We start from the raw sequence: 20,218 nt of genomic DNA, 5'->3' as shown, positions 1-20,218 counted from the left end.
GGATAAAGAACGGTGGGTGGGCTCAGCACCATGCCGCCTGCCGCCACTATAAAGTTGGTCCCCGTTGTGGCTGTGGCTGCCTTCTTACACTCGTTTGCCTTTTGTTTTCGTTCTCTCTTGGCGGTGTGCGGAAGTTGAGTAGAAGTCAAGGCAGTGGCGTCAACGCTGCACAGACACACCACTGCACACGCGCGCGTCCATACAGGGAAAAGAGGAGCCTCACCCGGCACTGCCTCAGGGGTGTTGGCAAAGCGTTTTCAGTTCTGTGCAGACCCCCTTCTCTTGTGAAGGGGGTGGCTGTGCGCGTGCGAAGGACGTCTTTCGGGAGGCTTGTGCCCGCGTATGATGCTATCAACAGTCACACCTGATAGAGCTAATGAGTAAAGCGACGATGTCTAGCAGAGAAACAGAGGAAGTCCAGAAGAAGAGAGAGGCGTGGCAACGATAAGAAGACGCGAGCGTGCGTCAGCAGAGAGATCGAGTACAGTTACACTACAAGACAAGGCAGCACATCACTTAAGCCGTGCTTGGGCGCCCGTGAAAGCGCCCCCGTAGGGCACTACATACAGGCTGCGGTGCGGTCTAGCTCAGTGGTGTGGGCATGGGTCGGTAGTATTCTAGGAAGACATCCTTATTTGCACAGTCACTTGACGAGTTTGCATGGCTTCCCTTCCGCCCCCAGCCTCCCCCCCCCTACCCACTTCTCTCAGCCTGAGGTGCAGGGAGGCGAGAGAGATACGAAAAAAGGCTTCGCCACGTCTAGAAGAGGCTGCGCATCAGATCGATATCGTCCTCATCGGCGCGCGGTGCCTTTTCGCCGACAACACGCCCGCATCCCTCTCGCTGCGGGCGTGTCTGTAACCACGCTTCAATGGGCTGCGAAGCCGCTACACCACTCGAGAAGGCGCCGTGCACCACCACGTCGCCCGAGCTGAGGCCAGCGAAAACGCATCCGTCAGCACGACTGGTATCTGCACATGCGCAGAGGACATCCTCGTCCTGCCGGCCAGCCCGCCAGACCAAGGTCGGGTCGAGCCCGTCACCTTCCACATAGCGATACTGCACTACGTGGCCGCCAGTTGCTTGTCTGTAGCCGGCACGACTCGTACACGTCATCATTGTCGAAGACCCACCACCGCACCCTATCGACAGAGCGGTCGTGTCGAGTACGTGGGGCAGCCCGCTAGCCGCCTCTTGTACCACTGATTTCGACGCATTGGTAGCATCGCTGCCAGAGAGCCGGCGGAGGTCGATCATCTTGACAACGCTGCCCAGACGTACGGCAAGCCCATAGCTGCCGGAAGTGCAAGAGGAGCCCGCGTCCTTGTGACGTAGCTCCATCATGCCGCCCACGTGCTTTTCCAGGAAGGGATCCTCCGTCGCCTTACCTGGCCCCGCCGGTACTGTGGGGGCGTACATGTCCACTGTAGCGATGGCCCCACCGGGGCGGTACTTGACCCTGCTGTCCCACATCTGCACTCGGCCATCCTGCCCTCCGCTGGCAAAGACGCGCCCCAGTCCATTGTGGAAGCCGTCGAGGCTGGTCACGCTCTCGACCACATGGGTGTCTGTCAACTGCCCAGATCCGTGTTTCACCGCGTAGACACTGAGCTGCTTGAATGTGGTGCTGCTCCACAGCCGCACCGTGCCGTCTTGGCTGCCCGTGAAGAAGGCCGCTGCGTCGTGAGTGTGCGCGGCTACACACGTGACGGGGGCACGATGGCCCTTGCACTGAACCACATCCATCAAGCCACGTTCCCCTATTGCACAGTACCCCAGTTGTTCGCCCGACGCTCGCACCAGCACCGGGCTGTCCCCATCCTGACAAGCGACAAAGTAGCTGCCATCCCTCGCGCATGACAAGGCGATGACGGGCTGCAATCCTGAGATGCGGTTCACAAATGGCGTCAGCACCCGCGTTGGCAGCACGCGATGCGACTGAAGCGGGACAGTGAAGTCCCACATGCACAGCTGCCCATCCTCGCTGCCGGCGCACAACGTTGTACCAGTCGGATTGAGCGTGAGGCAGCGAACGCGGCCCTTGATGTTGCTGTGCAAGCGATAGCCACCGTCGACGTCGCTGCCAGCACTGCGCGGGTCCGGCAGGGAGGAAGAGGGCGTCACTGAAGCCGTCGTTTTGGGCGCAAAGGACAAGGCAGATAAGGCAGACACCCGCTCTGCTGCTGACCTCAACGACAACCCCGCTGAAGGCATCACGGCATTGCTAGTAGAGGACGGCGCAGCGGCTGTATGTATGGACACCTCTGCCGGATCGTATTCGTCTCCGCTACTGCTGTTCATGAATAATGGGCCCCCTTCCCGTTCGTTAGCGGATGAAATCAACTGGCCTGTGGGGGAGGGGGAGGAAGGGGGGGGGTAGGTGAGGAGGAAGGAGAGGAGTATAAGCCGGTGCACGAGCGCCTGCATTCGAGCGCGCATGGCAGCATGAGTGTCATCACAGCAAAAAGAAAGATACGAAAAAGAATGAGAAATGAGCGAAAGCAAAGTTCGCATCACGCAGGCAGCCACGCGAACACGTGCAGAGAGGCGTGGAGGCGGTGCAGCAGAGAAAAGAAGAAAAAGAAAAAGGAGAGAGAGATGAGTAGATAGAAGCATTCGCGGAGGAGCAAAAGACGAGCGGGCAGGTGCTTCACATAGCCACCGTCACAGCCCCCTTTTTCCTCCTCACAAGAACGCGGCAGACGTTGGCGAGGTCCACGCATGCTGCCTGAGTACCAGGATGCACACAAGACGATCAAAACGACAGCACCGGTGGTGCAGCCACCGCGGGCGAGTCGACAGTCGAAGGCGTGGAAAATAAGACCGAAGCAATAAGCGCCTGCAACCCATCACTCGCGACGGCCCGCACGAGAGAGAGACGATCGCGTCCGGTTGCACATGCACCGACTTATTTACTCTTTTTCGTCTTGCTGATGAAAATGAGAAAGAAAATGACGAGAAAGACACCAAGAAACGAGCATGAGGCAGATCAGGCACGTCAGATGGTGCACTTGGCCCCGCTCCTCTGGTGAGGAGCTGTACAGTTAGCGAACCTATGCCACCAGTACGCGCTACGAGGGGGCGCCGGGCGCCATGTGCTTACCAGTTCCAGCGGTGCGGCGCATCACCCGGCTTCACTGTGAAGACAGAGCGCAGGTAGCCGGCCTTCTCCTTACCCTGAGCGTCCTTCTTGATGGCCGCGACGAGAGCGGCGTCGATCTTCTTCTGCAGCTGGGCGCGCGCGTCCGACACGACGGTCTTCTTCTCCGCCTTGGAGGTTTTCTTGGCAGCCTTCTCCGCCTTAGCCTTTTGCTTGTCACCCATGAAGTCTCCTTCGCACTTGGTCGGCTTCTCCGCCTTGGGGCGCAGAAACACCTCAGGGGTGATGGACGACGTGTCAACGCTGGAGATATCGACCTTGGTGCTCGTGGCGATCACGTAACGGGAGTCGATACGGCGGATGGGGACGCCGTTATACTTCATCGGGCCGGACACGACCAGGGGGCCGTTGTGCGGCAGCTGCTTCAGGATCACGGCGCGGCGACCGCGAAAGCGGCCGGCAAGGATGATCGCGATGGCGCCAGGGGCACAACTCTTGCGCAGGGTCGTGTACTCGGGGCTCTTGCGCGACACTTTCTTCGCGACCTTCCGCTTCGCGGCGCACTTGGTGGCGGCCATTCTACAAAAACTCGTGTGAAACCCAGAGTGACTGAGCAGACCCGACAATCAAAAGGGAGAGAAGAGAAAAAAGTGCGCGAGAAAGCGAGGGAGCGAGATAAAGGCACGTCGGTGTGTGGGATTGCGTGGTAAGGCGAAACGAAGAGACGAAGAGGGTCACAGAAAAAGAGGAAAGTGCGAGTGTGGATGAACGTATGCTGGCGTTGATGTGAGATGAAGAGTGGGTGGAAAGGTGGCGCCACAGGCGTTCACGCACAAAGCGTAGGGCTCACGAGCAATGCGAAGCAACGTCAAGTCCAGCGCGGCTCAGTTGTGGCCGTGGGCCTTTTCAGGTGCATCCGGCTCCAGTGCACCAGAGGAGTGGGACGTGGACCTCTCTTCAGTGAGGTGCAGGCCTACGATCGAATTTGCCACTTGGACGTCTGAGAGAGCCACCCACCCCTACACACCCGCATGCCCCTAAATTCCTCCGCACGTACAAGACGAGTCGCAGAAGAACACGAAGGAGGCAAATAGGGAGGCCTGTGCGCGAAGAGTACACCTCGCTGCACTTTGGAGAGGAGTAACACGAGTGTGGGCCGATGCTGCAATCAAACGAGAGCAGAACAAGCAGCAATACCCCTTCCTCGTCGTCGCACGCCCTCTCCCCATCGATTCCTCATCTTTCCTTCGCTGTGTACTCCGGTGAGGAAGCAATGGAAAAAAAAGAGCGTAGGTGTTAGTACTGCTGCCACCGGAAGTAGAGTAGCACGGAGAGGGGAGAGAAGGGGGGGTTGAGGTGGGGTTGCCCCGGCATCTCACTTTATGCCTGTCCCGTTGACTGTCCCGGCAGTAGATGTGTTGATGTAACGCGCAAAAGAGAGAGTCGGGCGCTTCCACAGGTCTACCTACTAGTGGAGAGAGTGCTGATAACCTGACCATGAAGTGGTACTTGCCCAGTCGTATGAGTTCCGACGTGTGCGTGCGCCTGCGCTGGGCGGTGCCAGCGCTCATGGGAGAAAAAAAACGCGAGCGCTGCATCATCTGGCTCGCAAAGCGACACATCAACACAGACCAGTTTAGCAGCCGCTGTTGGCACGGTAGAAGAGCGCCGCGACGACCATCTGTGCCACTGCGAAGGAAAAGAAGAGGGGCGCTGCGTTCTGCGGCTTCATCACCGGTGAGAGAGCGAAGCCGAGAAATCCGCTTGCACTGGAGGCGAACCAGTACAGCCCCATGACCGTCCCCTTCATCCGCTCCGGGGTGTCTCGGTATGCCACCTCCATTACTGTCGGGTCCACGAAGGCGGAGGCGAGTCCTTGCAGAATGTACGGCACGATCAGCCACCCTGCCGACAGCTTCCGTTGGCCATCGCGGAGCACGTAACTATCCTCACCTTCGTAGTAGCCACAGTCAGTTAAGGTGCACTGTAAGAACCCGCACCACAGCATGGAGGCGCACATGCACCCAAACCCTGCCATAATCCGAAGACAGGCAGAGGGAACGCGGTGCAGCAGAACGCGTGGGAGCAGCCACAAATCCCAAAGAGCCAAGAAGAGCAGCATGGTGGCGGTGTTGATGTTGTTGAAGAGTTCCTTCGGCACGCTCACTGGCATATCCAAGGCTTCGGCCTGATACATGAGGTTCGTGCTGAACTGATTACAGATTAGCCAGTAAATGGGCAGGGCAATGAAGGCCTTGCAGGCTCGCAGCGTCGTGCGGCAGTCGGCCACCCAGAGTGAGGTGTTAGAGGCATCACCGTCAACGTCATCAAGGGTGCTGCTACAGCTCGAACCATACACAGTCGAGGTAGAACACTCGAAGGCCGCAGCGGCGTCGGCAAGAACGGCGTGGTTGGCAGAGATGCCCCCCGTCCCAGATGAAGTCGGGTGTAGCCTGACACACGCATAGTCGAGCCAGTCTTGGGGTTCAGAGATGCCATCGCGAGTGCCTGGCACCACACGCACACTGCCTCGCATCACCGCCCACCTATTTTGCAGCGCGAGCATAATCACACGAATCAGCACAAACTTAGGTGCTGGCGCGTTGCTGGGCAGCCAGGCAAAGCACCAGTAGAGGAAACCACCACCGAGGCCGACCGACAAGGCTGCCAGCAGGAAGCTGTAGTAGTAGCCAGTTGTATACTCCTCACTTCCCTGCACGAGGCGGCGGCTCTCGAAATTGCGCAGCAGCGGTGCGACAAAGCTGCCAACGAGACCGCCAACGTTTCCCACCCAGTAGGTGTACACAAACAGGCGGGAGAGGGCCGTAGTCACGTGCTCCTTCTCGTAGAGAGACGTAGCGGTGTCTGTCTCGGTAATGGAGTCGTAAGACGAGACGTCGTGGCTCGACGCTTCACTCGCTGCTCCAGTCGCATTGGCAACGACACCCTTGCGCGTCGCACCTGACAAGGAGGCCATCTCACGTGTGGGGAGCTTGGCAGCCTTTACAACACTCACAGCATTCATCTCTGCCCTTGCCTCCCAGCTGTCAACGATGGTTGGTAGCCCAATAAATGCAGTGCGGTAATGTAGCGTGACGCAATCTGCCATGATCGGGTTGATGCACACCTTCATCGAACCGTATCCAGCACTGAACCCAACCAGTGCCACAGCGAACAGGGCCTTACTACTCCACTGCGCACCGAGGGGGAAGGAGGTGTAGAGCCAGGGGGTGGCTGACACGCACAAAAGGAGCAGCGAGGCTGTGTAAGCGGCCAGCGCAATGGCCAGTACACGCGACCGACCAACCCGGCTATCCGCCACACCCGACGCAAGGAGCGCTGCAGCGGGGACGAGGATGTACACGATGTTAATCAGCGCATTCGCTGCCGCGGGACCCGTCTGGAGCATGACGGTGCAGTAGGTGAAAAGAGAAAGGGCAACAGCGTAGTAGCCGAGACGCTCGAGAAACTCGATGGCAAGCACGGCCCAGACGGCGCTGGGCAGCTCAAGAAACAGCCTCATACCGCTGGATATGCCTTGCCCTATCGGTGAGTTACCATGCGTGTGGTACACTCCAAGTGGCAGCGAGTGACCAGGGCAGAATGATGAGTCGCTGCGCCTCTCACTTTCTTTGCGTTGCGCAGGGTGAGCCACAACGCAGACGTGCACAATGGGGTCGTAGAGCGAAGCGGGGATTAGGGAAAGAGAGAAATCAAGTAGTGACCAGGATGTGTCCCAGAAAGGAACAGACAGGGGAGAGAGGACGAGGACTTGCAACACGCCAAAGGATGTTAGGGAAGAACGCACATAGCTGCAAGCGAACCTACACAGCGATGTACACGTGTGATTTATCCCGGGCGTGCCTCTTTTTCCTACGAGTTACTTAGTGGGGGGGTATTTGGTGGACAGCGGTGGGTGCGCCCATCCTCACACACACGCCTTGTTTAGATCTGAGGAGCTGGTCATGTTACACGAGAGGGGGGGAAGTGAGTTACACACCGGACTTGACGCGTAAGATGAGAGAAAAAAAAGGTCCTCTTAACTGATGAGCGAAGTGTGTAGCCGCGAACGGACAAGACGTGGTGCACACCGGCAAACAGTATCAGCAGCGGACGTGGATGTTGAGGAGGGCTGCGGTGATGGGAAACAAAAAGGAAAGGAGAGGGGAGTCGCAGTCGCCAGCAACGTGTCAGCGGAACCGGTCAGGAGCAGCAAGACCACCACGAGGGTAACAGCAGGCAGAATGCTTCTGACAGGGTATGCCTATACACACACACACACAACACATTCGTGCCAAGAAACTGGTCTCCATCGCTCTTCGCTTTTTCCCCCACCCGAGCTGCACAGGCACTCTCATACAATGCGGTGGACTTTGAGACGATCAACGAATTCGCTGGTTTTACACACAACGTGCAGCACTGGCATCAGCTGCGGCATCTCGTACGTTGCTCCGCGGAACACCTGGAGCAGCGGCCATGCTTGGTCAACCTCATAGCACTGCGGCTCTTTGACGCCGTCATCGACCTTGTAGAAGACAACGATGTCGTCAAACTTTTGGTAGCGCTTGCGATCGTCCCACGGGAAGGGCATGAGCTCATCGAGGAGCTCCGCAGCGCACACGTCGCATCCTACGTCATGCATAATGTCTGTCTGCTGGTACTCGTCGTACATGAAGAGTAGCGGGACGTGCAGCATACCGTCCGTGTCGAAGTACGGTTCTGGGTTGCCGTAGACCCCCATCTGCTCGCTCGTCACCTCCGCCTTGGGGGAGATCTTGATGCCGACAGAGGTGATGGCACGCGCCACGTTCGATACTTTCGCGGCCCGCGAGCGTGCTATGAGCTTCTGCTTCGCCTCCTCTGATGTCTTTTGCTCCTTGCCCTGCAAGCAAAGCTTTTCCATCTCCGAAAACTCCGACTGTGTCGCGGCGTCCATGGGTAGATCAACAGCCAGTCGCCCCTTCGTCAGCAGCTGAAGCCCCATGTCGTACTTCTTCAGTGCGAGGGCACACCTCGCAGCTCGGTAGTACGCCTTGCGGTAGTGTGGGTTGAGAATGATAGACCGCTGCGCGTCCACGAGTGCGTGACCATAGTTGCCAATGATGAACTGAGCAAGGCTGCGGTTGGCATAGATGATGGAGGACAGCTTCGTATCCTTTCCCTGGGCCTGCAAAGCCTCGGTGTAGCTGTAACATGCAGCACGTGCGAGGTTCTCGCGGCGCTCTTGATTGGGGTTGAGGGCCATGTTCAAGGCGCGGTTGCCGTGTTCCTTTCGATTCTCGGCAATTTCATCCGGTGGTACCTCGTCGTACACGATGGACGCGAGCGCTGCGCAGTTGGCGTTCTTGTCAATATCGTCTTGAGTAATGCTCTCCATAAAGAAGGGCATCGTCTCCCATGCGTCGGGGTCAATCTGGTAGCTGCCGCGCCGGTTCCAGATTTCGTCTATCTCATTCTGGAGCTTGTCGATGTGCTCCTCCTCCTCCGCGGTGAGCGCGTCGGCGCTGACGAGGCCGCGGAGCATGACATACAAAGGAAAAAGACACGCGGGTGGAGACAGAGGAGAGAAAGATGCAAGCAGCAGCGTGGAGAAGCAAAAGCGATTGGCGCTCAACAGAAAACACGTGGCCGTGAGGGTACACGGAGAAGGGGGATCGCTGAGAGAAGTGTGTATGTGTAAGGGGAAAACACGAAGCGTGTAAAGACGCGGTTTGTACCCGCGCGTGTGAACAGGGTGAGGGGTGAGATAGGAGAGGCCAGGTTGGAGAGGCAGAAAGAGAGGTGAGACGGGGGGAAACGGTGCATGATGTCTCGCTGTAAACAGAAAAGGCACGAGAAACACACCTACGCACGTCGGCGCGAAAGAAAACTCTCTAAGCCACGCAGCTGGTGTGAGCTAAAAGATGCAGGTGGACGTACCAGTCAAAGGTGGAGAAGCTGGCCGGGGAGGGGGGAGGAAAGACGCATTTGCGCACATGCGAACACAGCTGAGCTTACTCGCGTTTCCACTGACCGCTCCCTGCTGCAACGCGATGCTCCGAGGCTGTGATCGCTTTTGTTCAGTGCGCTCTTTGTGGTTGCTCATTCTGTGCATAGCACACACACACACACAGCGCCGCTGCTGTAAAGGAGCCAGCCCTGGTGGTGCTTTGGCCTCTAAACCACTCTCGCAAACCTCGCCAACAACAATGCCTATCAACCAGAAAAACCACAAGCGCCGAGCATACACACAAGCGGTCGTCCTCGGCGCGCACACAGCTCACATTTTGGGGGGCATGCCCAAACATAGCTCCGTGAGAAAGCGGGAGATGTGTGCTAGTACCAAGTGCGGGGAACGACTGGCTTTGTGCGCTGCATGTAGTCCTTCCAACGCGGGATGTTCACCGGCTTCAAGAACTTCGTGTCCGGGTCCTTCGCGTAGTCCACGACACGTACGAAGGGGGCAAAAGGCAAGAAGAATGTCTGCTGCGGCTCCTTCCAGATGTTCTCCTGTGTGACAAGGGGCAACGTCGTGCGCTTCTCACGCGTGACGTCGGGGTCCTCGACAAACGCGAATTGGTGCACAAACTCGTGATCGTTCGATACCCACCAGCGGTTGTACTTGTAGACCACCTCGCCCCGCTGCGCTCCTGAAACGGCCGCCGCCACTTTGCCCTTTTGTTTGCTGAGGCGAGCCTCCTCCCGCTTCATGTACTGTTGCAGGGCAAGGCGGCGTGGCAGGTGCACTCTGTGGTAGTGCTCCTTAAAGCTGTCCGCCAGCACGCAGCTACGATGCAGCATGGCGGAGAAGGAACAGATTTTCTTCTCCTTCGTGTTTGGGGGTGCGAAGAGGAGGGGGGGGTAGTACGGCCACGCACGTGTGCAGTGAAGAGACAGACGAGAAGGTAGCGAGAGAGAAAAGGATTCGAGGATGGTGTGCAGGAGGAGAAAGGGCTGCGGGGGGGGGCACAAGAACGCGACGCTGCATCACTCGAGCAAAACAACGAACGAGGGTAGCCAGCATAGATATATGGTCATACACACAGGACTTGGAGAGTAAGAGAGCGGCAAAACCATCAGTGGATGCGGACTGAGCGAGAGGGAAAGAGGCAAGAAAAAGGGAAAAACAAAGAGCAGTACGCCCCTCTGACATACTACACTCCATATCGCCTCTGTGCAGACGCACAAATTTGCTGTTCATTGCCCGAATATGAAGCGAGAAGAGACACACGCAGAAAACCAAAAAGGAGAGAGATGTGCTGCTTCTTCCCCCTTTTCGCATTTTTTCGGCCAAGCACACGCGCGAGAGACTCACACTCCGCAGTTGAATCGTCGCAGTCCATGTGTGTATGCTCCCGTGGGGTAGACAGCACACAAATGGCGCGTTCAGTCTGCACCCTGAAAAGGTCCACGGGCGCATTGACCATGTATCAGTCCTCACATCTTCGCTATTCCTGGGGACTGCAGTAAGATAAATTGTGCTTTGCTTTGTCTCAACCTGATTCTAACTCGCTTCACCTCCTTTCCTTGTTAGGTTGGTTCATTTTGTTGGTCACTCATGCTCATGCACACGCACACACACGCGCGCACGTCCTGGTGCTCTTCTGAACAGTGAAGGATCATGTCTGATCGAGGGTGTCCTAGACGCGTTTATTCGTCAACGTGCACTCGCACAAGCAAGCCAAGGTCCTCCTGTACCTGCTCGCAAGGTTGGGTGAGGGTTTGTGCACGCGCAACGTCCATACAGCGCTTTGTGCAGCTGCCTTGTTTGATATGCTTCTCTCCCTCCTCTTAGCACGCTAAGAGACATGTGGAAGAGGTCGAAAACGCGCGGAATGAAATGCACGAGAAATGGGCACCGAATCCGAAAGAAAGAGGGGGGGAGGGGTTCGGCGTCTGCTGCTTGCACTTACCCCTTCTCCTCTGCAGTTCTCACCTTCCATCCACTTCCTCTGCCTGTGCACAAATGCTTTAAACCCTGCGCCGTTGAGTGCTGCAGAGAAGGAGGGCCTACTTGAGTGTCGGATGCCCCACGCCCCGAGTGTGCCTCTCTTTGGATCTCGTCACGGCCCTCGCTTGGTGCTGCCTTCAACACATGTTTCCTTCTGTTCGCTCACTCCTTTAACTTCTATGCTCGCCACTCACCCCCACCCTAATGAAGCACAGCACACGCACATCTCAGACAGAGACAGGGAGAGAGGAATACTGTGCGTGTGCGTGTGTGTGTGCGTGTGCGTGTGGGTGGATGGGTCGGTGTGCAAGAGCGAGTTCAAAGAAATAAAGCAAAAGAAAAAGTCACTTTCAAAGCACATGCACTCCTTTACGGATAAGCGCACGGGACGAGAAAGACGCTCACCGCGTACTCCACAACATGTCTTCCTGAGCAACCGGCTCGCCTTGACAGAAGCACAGCGAAACAGAAGAGAAAAGAGGGAGCTAAAACGCCGACAATAAAACGAAGAGAAAAGGTTGAGAGAAATCGCTCGAGGAGAAGGCAGAAGAAGACACACGATTAAGACATCAAAAAGATGTCGATTACCGCAGTGCATCGTCCTACACACGCACTCGTGCTAGTGCGCCTCCTCTCACTGCCTTCCTCACGCGTTGTTGTTGTTGTGATGGTGGTTGTTTGGTTGCATACACACGTGAGCCATGTCGCACACACAGTAGAAAAAATGGCGCGGACGGCGATTGCCCTCTCCCTACCCTTAGGCGCGCGCATGACACTAGATGAGGTGCGCGCCTCCACATCCGTGCGCATGTGCGGCTAAATAGCTCTGTATGGGGACTGGCTCTCGGTAGGGATGGGTGCTACCGTTGGTGCTGCTGGTAAGCGCCCCCGCAGCGATAAAAACAAAAGGGGGAGAGGAGACAAACAACGGGAAAAAAAAGAGGCAAAAAAAAAAAGAGATGTGGTATCGAATGAAAACAACACGCACACACACACACGCAGAGGCGAAAACGCTGGAGTGGAGTGGAGAGGAAGAGAAAGGGACAGACAGACCGGCCGACAGACCGGCCGACAGACCGACCGACAGACAGGCGTAGAGGAAAGACTAAGGCCGATCATCTTGTAAACGCACAGAAGCTCCTTCTGTGTGCGGGTCTGGGCATTTCCTTTGTTTATTTTTGACGCGGCTGCTTCTCTTCGTTTTTCTTTTGTTCGGTTCCTCTTTGCCTTGTCTCATCCTCCTCGCTCCGTCCCGCACATGTCCATTCCGCTTCTCCTCACACCTCCTCACAGCCCTTAGTGACGCGGTTGTTGTTGTCTATGACAGTGCGTAGATGCCCTTTGCATCTAATGGGACTTGTCCTTTTCCCGCTCCACTAGCTGTCGCTCTTCTTTGTCTCGCATGCACAGGTAAGTTGTTCCTTCATGTTCCTCATTCACTTTTTCCTTCGCAGTGGAGGATGCCAACCTCGTCAGATATGCGTGGCCCCTTGGCTCCTGCGGTTTGCCTGCCACTTTTATATCGGATGTGTGATGGAGCGTCATCCCGTCACCACGGAAGAAAGGAAAAGACGTCGAGTATGAGAAGTGTTGATGGCGGGTGGCGATGGCGATCCCCTTGAAGTGCACTCTTGACCGTTAAAAATTCACAGGGGCGATATCAAGGGAAGGAGTGTCTGGCAGGGAGTGGAGGCGTCACACTGGGGCACAGCAAACACACCTTTTCTCTGCCTCTTCTGTTTACTTGCCCGACCGGTCCCCCCCCTACCCCACCCCACTCGCTTTATGGGCGCACACCCTCGCCTTCGCGCAGACATTGCCTTCTTGAGGTGCACATCATGCTCCCCAGCTGTAGCGGAGCACAAAGCACACGCGCGGATACCAACAGCCTCTTTCGTCAAAGTAGCAAAGCGGTCACACCTTTTCTACTCCTTGTCTCGCACACGCCCCGCAGGCTGCTGCCGCAGGGCACCACACACGCGTTTCACCCCCTCCTCCTGCCTCTTTCGTGCAGTTGCCAAGGAAAGCGAAAAAGGGGCAAGACACACAGCAATGGAAGGCGACACACAACACATGAACACCGAAACAGAAAGAGAATTCTATCTAGTAAATGTACGGAATGAACTTATAGGGAACCAGCTTCACGTACTCATCCCACATCTTGCCGTACTTGGCCTTACAGCGGTGCTCATCTCGGCGCTCGCGGTGGATGAGATGGGTGAGAAAAAACGAAAAGTAGAAGAAGGGGATAAAAGATTTAAAGCCGCACGCGCAGCCCCACAGGAGTGCCATGACCAGGTCCGCAGTGTAATGCAACTTGCGGCCGTAGCGGTAGAAGCCGTCCACGAAGAGTTCGCCGGTGGCGCTCTTGAGGGTGCGAGGGTTCTCAATGTAGCACCACGGCATCTGTGGGAAGGCGGTGCTGCGGATGATCTTCATTGGCACACCACTACGGCGCATGCGGAAGTGGCTCTTCTGCGAGTTGGTTGTGTCCCACAAGTAGTACGCCAGCAGAAGGACGCACACCATCAGCGCCAGCACCCACCGCGGGTGCTCCTTCTCCTTGAGAACCGTCTGAATGTACACGGACTGCATGCAGTAGAGGAATGGCACGCCGCACGTGTTCCAGTACGCCAGCATCCAGCCAAACTTTTCGTAGTAGATGTCCCACGTCGTGATGACGCACTCCTCGCCCTTCGCGACGGCGTTGACGTAGAGCAGGTGGGCCATGATCATGAAGATCATGTTGCCGGTGAGATACCCAAGCTCGTTGTATTGCTCCGCGGCGCAGCTGAGAGTGAGCAGCATGAGCAGCACCCACGAGTTGCGGCATTCAGCAAACATCTTCACGTCAATGTTCCCTGGCAAGCGGAGGTTCAGAGCGCTGCCCATGAAGAAGTCGTATATGAAGCTGCCCGTCATGCGGATGCGGCGCTTGTAGCCGGCGATATAAACCCACACGGAGATCACATCAGCGGTGATAGTGGCCACGGTGAGGTAGTGACCGTAGTTGCGGCGCAGCTCGTTCAGCGGGTATATCCCGTAGTAGTGTAGAAAACCGACGATCACAAGTATGCAGTACCACGCGCTGACGGCGTTACATTTGTATGTCAGGCGGTACCCGTTCTCGGAGGGGAGGGGCAGCCCCTTCACGTAGATTGCGGGCAGCACCAGGGCCAGGAAGTACTCCAGCAGCAGGAAGCCAAGGAAGATGACGAATGTACGCACCGTTGGGCAGGCGTGCTCGGCGAGGAAGGAGAAGAACACTGTCTGCATCTTTTCGCCCTCCAGTTTGGGGTGGCCGGGGTAGATGATTGCTCCCTGAAACCTCTCTACACATACGTAGAAGTAGAAAATGAGAACATGCGACACGGCCATTATGAACAGAACGCCGAGGGGGCCCTGGAATTCCCACTCCTCATTCCACTCATCTTTCTCCGGGGTAAACTTGCGCTCCACCGTGGCGTAGTACGCCTCCTCAGGCGTGAGGACCTTGGTGCGACGGGGGGTGTTGGAGCGCGTGCGGCTTGCCTTGCGCGTGCGAGAGCGGCTGCGAGAGCGGCTGCGAGGGGCAACGTGGTTGCTAGACCTGTTATTCTCTGGCATGATGTATGGTGTTTAGTTGCGTTAACGCTAGAGAAAAGTCGACTGGGGAAGTGGAAAGAAGACTGTGAACGTAGGACACAACTCTTCTACAGTGTATGGGGGTGGAGGGGAGGGGAGGGGAGGGGAGGGGAGGGGAGGGGGGGGTGTTATGTGTTTCAAATTGGTCCGCGATTTTCCTGCCTTGTTGCAGATTTAGCCAGACAACTCTACCTGATTTCACACCGTGCGAAGAGAATATGCCAGCTGGCAGCGCAAATCCGCACAAGCGCCCCCCAAAATCGGCTCAAGCCTGACAACACGAGGAGGAGGGGGGAGAAAACTGAGATCTACGAGGGAAAAGAAAGAAAAAAAACGTCGCAGCTGAGGTAGACGCACGTGGGCTTTCAGCGAGTTAACCGTGCCACTGAGAGGGAAACACCCGCACTGGTATAGATGGGTGACGAGAAGAAGATAAGCTACAGAAATTAAAAGAGGCGGATACAGCTCCAACGTAATGCAACCACAAGAGGAGAGAGAGAGAGAAAGTATTTGAAAAGTCAGATGCGAGCAAACGGCTTGAGTGCCGGGCGTGACGGGAGTGGTGAAATGAAGCGCTTGGTGGATACCTCACTCTGCAGGTTGTGTGTGTAGAATAACGAGCGAAGTGGATAAGGAGAAGCGGCATCAACGTCGGAATTGGAGGGGGGAAATAGAAGCACAGACAGGGGGTGCGAAAAAGCGTAGAACAGTGTGAACGGGGTCACACAATACGTTTCCTATGTACGTCTGCGCGTGTGCGCGGTGGAGAAGATGTGAGTCAGTGGTGGATGGAGGCACGAGAACGAGACGCTGTTCCGGCAGTTGACGAGCCCCCCCGCCCATAACGAGGCGGCCACCTCACAAAAGAGATCAGCTTCCTTTTCTGTGAAGCGGCGGGAATTACACGTATACTGCACTCCAGTCGACCGCCTTGGTGCGACAGCTCACTGCTCTCGACTTTCAATGGCTGCATGGCACCGCATGGGTACGCATGAACCCATATAGAGAGAGAGAGAGGTATATGGGTGGCTGTGTCTGCAGCAGTAATGCACCTAAGAGCTGAAGAGGTGGAGAGAGAGAGAGCACCAAGAAAGTGTAAGCAATCCAGAGCAGAGTGTGTGTGTGTGTGTGCAGCACACGCATTTATATAAAACCACACAGGTGCACATCTCTTCCTTTCTCTCCTTCACTTCAATAACCCGTTGTAGCTGAACTGCAGCAGCGCCTGCCCGCACGCCACCATCATCCCGCACGTCCCACTCATGGACATGCATGGCCGCGACATGAGCGTCATGCGTGAGCCAAGGCCTTGCCCAGTGCTGATGCGGTCCTCGCCAAGTCGATGCGCCGATACGGTGGTGCGGCGAAATTCGGAAATGCCGTCTGTCTTTAGTAACTGAAAGGTGCGAATGTCGCTGGCGGTGTCGGCGCTGATGCTCTCCACGTCCATTGCATAGAGGGTGTTGTTGAAGCCCCCGGTACAAACTTGCCGACTCGACAGAAATTGCACATCGAACTTGTCAAAGAGGAGGTTCGACTGGTAGATGGTGTCGAGGTCGTCGCATAGGTGCGGGTGCAGGGCCCAGCGTCGCACCATGCTGCACTCGGAGCTCCCATCGCCGCCTCGCGCAGCTGGGGGCTGCCGACGCGGGCTTGCTGGCGAGTTGCGCGCGCCACCGTTGCCAGCCATTCGGATATCCCACAAGCAGACGGACATGAAGTCGCGACCGGCAATGTACCGCCCAGAGGGACTGAGGGCGCAGTCGCAGACGCTGTTCGTAACGTTACTGAAGGGCCCGTCTTCCTCACGCGGTGGGTTTACGAACGCCTGCGCCGCCTGACCGGCCCACCGAAGTGTCTGTCGCGTATCGACGACACGCACGCTGCCACCGGAGGTGGCGACAAAGAAAAGAAACGGCTCGTGAGGGAAGTTTCGGAGAGTGCGAATCGTCTCGCGTGGGCCGTCCTCGTAGGGGGAACGCAAGTCGTGGGTCTCAATCGACGTGTCGGGGTACTCGGTACACCACAGTAACACCGTGGCGTCGTCGGCGGTCGCGAACTGATCGCTGTACGCGATGGGGCAGATGGAGTTAATGTTGTACTCGTGGTTCATAGCGTAGCGAGAAACTGGCTTCATGGTCACCGTAGACATGCGTGAGCTCGCGGTCAGTGGGCCAATCGACTTGGTACCGATCTTGTCTACCGCACGGAAGGGATTGGCCGACTCCCGTACAGACATAATCTTGTAGAGCTTCGGCACCTTCTCGTTCGCCGTGAGGAGGTAGGTTGTGGGGCCGGACTGCGGCAGGAACGCCAGTGCCATCACCGTCGGCGACACCTCAACGCTGCTCAGTGTATCGATCACAGGCACGTAGGCCTGCTGGGCGACGTAGAAGTCGTACGGGTCGCGCACGTGATTGAGGGTGGTAGCATGGCGAGGTGTGGAGGGCGGCGATGAGGCTGAGGACGCGCTCGAGGAGTGACGCTTGGCAGCCTCGCTCTCTTCGGCCTCTCCGCTGCGTTGGATGATGTCGAGAAGAGTGCGACGTGGTCCAGCCGCCATCGCGCGCTGGCGCATCACTACGACACGCCCGGTGCGGTCACCCACCGCGACAAAGTCGCCTTGGTTGGCAAGAGCAGAAATGTACTGCGAGGGGTTATGGTGAAAAACTGTTGTGATGTGCGTGCCAGACGCGACGGTGGCTTTGGCAGCGGGGGCACCACTGCCGCTCGTGGATGTGGGTGTCGCCGGTGTGTCTCCTGATGAGGGTCGTGTAGAGAGAGTGCTCATGTAGGCTTGAAACGGCTTACCGAGTATGTACAACTCCTCGGCCGTCATGATAGAGATGGCGCTTGGTGTCGGCGCAGACGAGCTCGTGGCCCCAAGACTAGTCTCTACGACTGCAGAGGTGGACCTGCCTGAGGCGCGCGAGGACGTAGATGGAGAGGTCGCTCGACACTTCACCATTCGAGGATGGGTAGAGGCCACCCTTGGCACAGGGGAGGCACCTTCAGAGACACGACCATCTTCGTCTCTTTCTAAGTCTGAGGCTTTCCCAGCTGTAACGTCGCCGTCCTTGGCGTGTTGAGGTACGACTTGTCGCGCCTGCTGGTGATCGACCAACGTCGCGAAAGGTGCGGCGCGGCGCTTGCTCGAATGTGAGTAGCCTCCTGGACCCATCCCACCGCCGATGCTGCCGAGTCTGTCCAACGGTGGAGAGCGCTCACCCGAGCTGTGGCGCGACTTGGCAGCGAGAATGGCTGCCATTTCTGGGTCGGAGATGCCCACTGCCCCATCCTCCAGGAGAGAGATTTCGTGCGGGGGCGGGTGCGGCGACGACAACGACCCGGTATGGGCTGGCGCACTAAAGGATGAGGAGGACGAATGGGCCGAGGTGGCGCTGTCTATCTGCGAAGGGACGCTTAAGCCTTTCGTTGGCTGACTGGATGCCACACGGGGGGAGTACATCCCTGGTTGTCTCTCCTCTGACATCCGCTCCTGCACGTTGAAGGTGCGCTTGTTGAGCGTGCCATCCAAGTGGAGCTTGGGTAACATGAACGGCAACGAGTTGGTTGCTGCTGAAGCTGCGGCGAAGTACGAAGCGAGGGCAAACAAGTTGTCGACAAGTACGAGGAAGCGTCTATGCCTCCGTACGCTCGCGTGGGACTGCGCTTTGGGGGTGTTGTAACGGGGCAGAGACCAAAAGAAGGGTGAGGGGAGACGCGCAGCCATGTGGGATCACAAGGAGGAGCGATGCACAGCTGGGAGGGGGAGAGGGGCACGCATGACTCCGCGATCAATGCAGAACGTCGACATCGACATCCTTCTTCGCTGAAAACTGCCCTTGTAGCCAGCGTACACGGGTCGAGGTGTAGGTTCAGCGAGCATAAAAGGCGAAGAAACGCCACACGCGCAGTGTTGTACACAGCTGTAGTGAAAAGGGGCTCCATCATCACTCACTTTCTCCTTTTTCTTTTGGTTGATGCCCTGGAAGGGTCGCACCTTTTCACTCTACCACAGCCCACCCTCTTCGTTCTTCTTACGGGCCCTGTGGTACGCGTGTGGGTGTGTGGGTGTGCGTGAACCTGGGTGTTTGTGTGAATGACTTAGCAAGCATGAACAACCATGCGCAGGCAAAGGTGCGTTGGTGAAGATACATGCTCAGCAGGAAAGACCCTCGCCTGTCCAACCACCTCCCCACGCCAACAAACCAAGCAAGCGCACTATTCAGTATGGCCGCCAAGTGCAGACTTCACACGGCTATTCTGAATCATCTCTGCAGCAGTCATGGTGGAAGCCGCCGAAAGACCGAGTAGAGTACAAACACAAAGAAAAAAGAAAGCCACAATACCCTCACTCGTGGACTGACAGACAGACCGCCGGCTGCTCTACCCCTCCCCCACACCACCACCTAGGTGCACGACTCATCAGAAGGAGGGATAGAGAGAGACGGCACTGGCGGACTCAACTGTTTCCGATGTGAGCATCAGAGACACAAGAACCAGCAAGCTTCGCTGTTGAAGAGTTCAGCTGCGCATGTCTTTTGCGTTTGCCACCACATCCTCATAGGAGTACTCGAACTTTTTGCGGACGGCCAGGTCTTGGAAGTCGTACTTGAGCTTGTCCTTTGTATGCATGCGAAAGTGCACCCACTCGATCGGGCACTGAATGCGGCGGGCCTGTAAGTCACGCCACCAGTACGCATCCCTGTACTCCTTGGGGACAGGAATGTGGTAGAGCTGCTGGTCTGGCACGAGATGGGCATTGCGCTCCCAGTGCGGATCGTACTTTTCCTCGTAGGTATCGTGGTCAATGTAGCGGTTGGCGTGCACAAGCTTACGAGGGTCGTACATGGGCAACGGATCCCAGTTGTACTTGTGCAGGGACTTCTTATTGAGAATGCGCTTTAGCTGGTGTGAGAACATACCCTGTCCCTGCTTGAACACCACCGGATTCTTCCGGATAAAGTGGGTAACGCGCAGCATTTTGGCCGGTGGTCAAAAAGGAGGAGTACTCAAGGCACTCGTTTCTGTGTAGTAGTCCACTCTTGCCGTGAATATGAGTCACAGTGTATAGGGGCCTGTCTCTGCCTCTGGAGGGGGGGAGGGGAGGAGGGGTATGTGCGTGGAAAGGGTGCAGTGCTTGCCGAGTGGAGAGAGACAAAGCGCAAAACAAGAGGCGTCCACGTTCTCGGACGCACGAACGAAGCCCCCTCCTTTATTCTCAACAAGCGAAGAAGGCGTGCGTACGTTCGTTATACTTTCGGCGATGACATACCGGCAGAGCAAACAGGCACAACGTGCGAGCACACACATACGCGCACATGAGGAAAAATACGAGCACCGCGCGGTCCAGGAGGGAGGCAAGGGAGGCCGCAAAAGAGAGAACACAGTGCATGAAGGAAGGAGAGAGAAAGAGAGGGAAGACAGTACCCCAACACGCGAAAGCGAGACACGTCGCTTCATGTGACGGCACGCAATAGCACCCACAGGTCAGCAGGTGTGTTTACGTGCCTACAGAGAGACAGCGAGAAGGAAAGAAACAGCCACATGACTTGTAGCGT

At 56.8% G+C, this 20,218-nt stretch overlaps 8 protein-coding genes across 8 annotated transcripts; all 8 read right to left on the bottom strand.

The window, feature by feature from the left end:
• Positions 1-759: 759 nt before the first annotated feature.
• LPMP_330780 (hypothetical protein) lies at positions 760-2,439 on the bottom strand (the record flags this gene model as incomplete). Its single annotated transcript, XM_010703869.1, has 1 exon — positions 760-2,439. One exon carries the CDS (start codon positions 2,437-2,439, stop codon positions 760-762), a length of 1,680 nt encoding a protein of 559 aa, XP_010702171.1.
• A 660-nt stretch (positions 2,440-3,099) lies between these two features.
• LPMP_330770 (60S ribosomal protein L6, putative) lies at positions 3,100-3,678 on the bottom strand (the record flags this gene model as incomplete). Its single annotated transcript, XM_010703868.1, has 1 exon — positions 3,100-3,678. The coding sequence occupies one exon, from the start codon at positions 3,676-3,678 to the stop codon at positions 3,100-3,102; it is 579 nt and encodes a 192-aa protein (XP_010702170.1).
• Positions 3,679-4,736: 1,058 nt separating this feature from the next.
• LPMP_330760 (membrane transporter, putative) lies at positions 4,737-6,623 on the bottom strand (the record flags this gene model as incomplete). The annotated part of the gene is made up of 1 exon (XM_010703867.1): positions 4,737-6,623. One exon carries the CDS (start codon positions 6,621-6,623, stop codon positions 4,737-4,739), a length of 1,887 nt encoding a protein of 628 aa, XP_010702169.1.
• Positions 6,624-7,454: 831 nt separating this feature from the next.
• Positions 7,455-8,624, bottom strand: LPMP_330750 (hypothetical protein; the record flags this gene model as incomplete). Its single annotated transcript, XM_010703866.1, has 1 exon — positions 7,455-8,624. The coding sequence occupies one exon, from the start codon at positions 8,622-8,624 to the stop codon at positions 7,455-7,457; it is 1,170 nt and encodes a 389-aa protein (XP_010702168.1).
• Positions 8,625-9,415: 791 nt separating this feature from the next.
• On the bottom strand, positions 9,416-9,880 carry LPMP_330740 (hypothetical protein; the record flags this gene model as incomplete). The annotated part of the gene is made up of 1 exon (XM_010703865.1): positions 9,416-9,880. One exon carries the CDS (start codon positions 9,878-9,880, stop codon positions 9,416-9,418), a length of 465 nt encoding a protein of 154 aa, XP_010702167.1.
• A 3,253-nt stretch (positions 9,881-13,133) lies between these two features.
• LPMP_330730 (sterol C-24 reductase, putative) lies at positions 13,134-14,636 on the bottom strand (the record flags this gene model as incomplete). The annotated part of the gene is made up of 1 exon (XM_010703864.1): positions 13,134-14,636. One exon carries the CDS (start codon positions 14,634-14,636, stop codon positions 13,134-13,136), a length of 1,503 nt encoding a protein of 500 aa, XP_010702166.1.
• Positions 14,637-15,840: 1,204 nt separating this feature from the next.
• Positions 15,841-18,387, bottom strand: LPMP_330720 (protein phosphatase 2A regulatory subunit, putative; the record flags this gene model as incomplete). The annotated part of the gene is made up of 1 exon (XM_010703863.1): positions 15,841-18,387. One exon carries the CDS (start codon positions 18,385-18,387, stop codon positions 15,841-15,843), a length of 2,547 nt encoding a protein of 848 aa, XP_010702165.1.
• A 794-nt stretch (positions 18,388-19,181) lies between these two features.
• On the bottom strand, positions 19,182-19,640 carry LPMP_330710 (hypothetical protein; the record flags this gene model as incomplete). Its single annotated transcript, XM_010703862.1, has 1 exon — positions 19,182-19,640. One exon carries the CDS (start codon positions 19,638-19,640, stop codon positions 19,182-19,184), a length of 459 nt encoding a protein of 152 aa, XP_010702164.1.
• Positions 19,641-20,218: the final 578 nt, after the last annotated feature.

Source organism: Leishmania panamensis, assembly GCF_000755165.1.
Source record: "Leishmania panamensis strain MHOM/PA/94/PSC-1 chromosome 33 sequence".
NCBI classification, from domain to species: domain Eukaryota; phylum Euglenozoa; class Kinetoplastea; order Trypanosomatida; family Trypanosomatidae; genus Leishmania; species Leishmania panamensis.
Note: the sequence above shows the minus strand (reverse complement) of the source record. Positions and strands in the feature narration are given on the sequence as shown.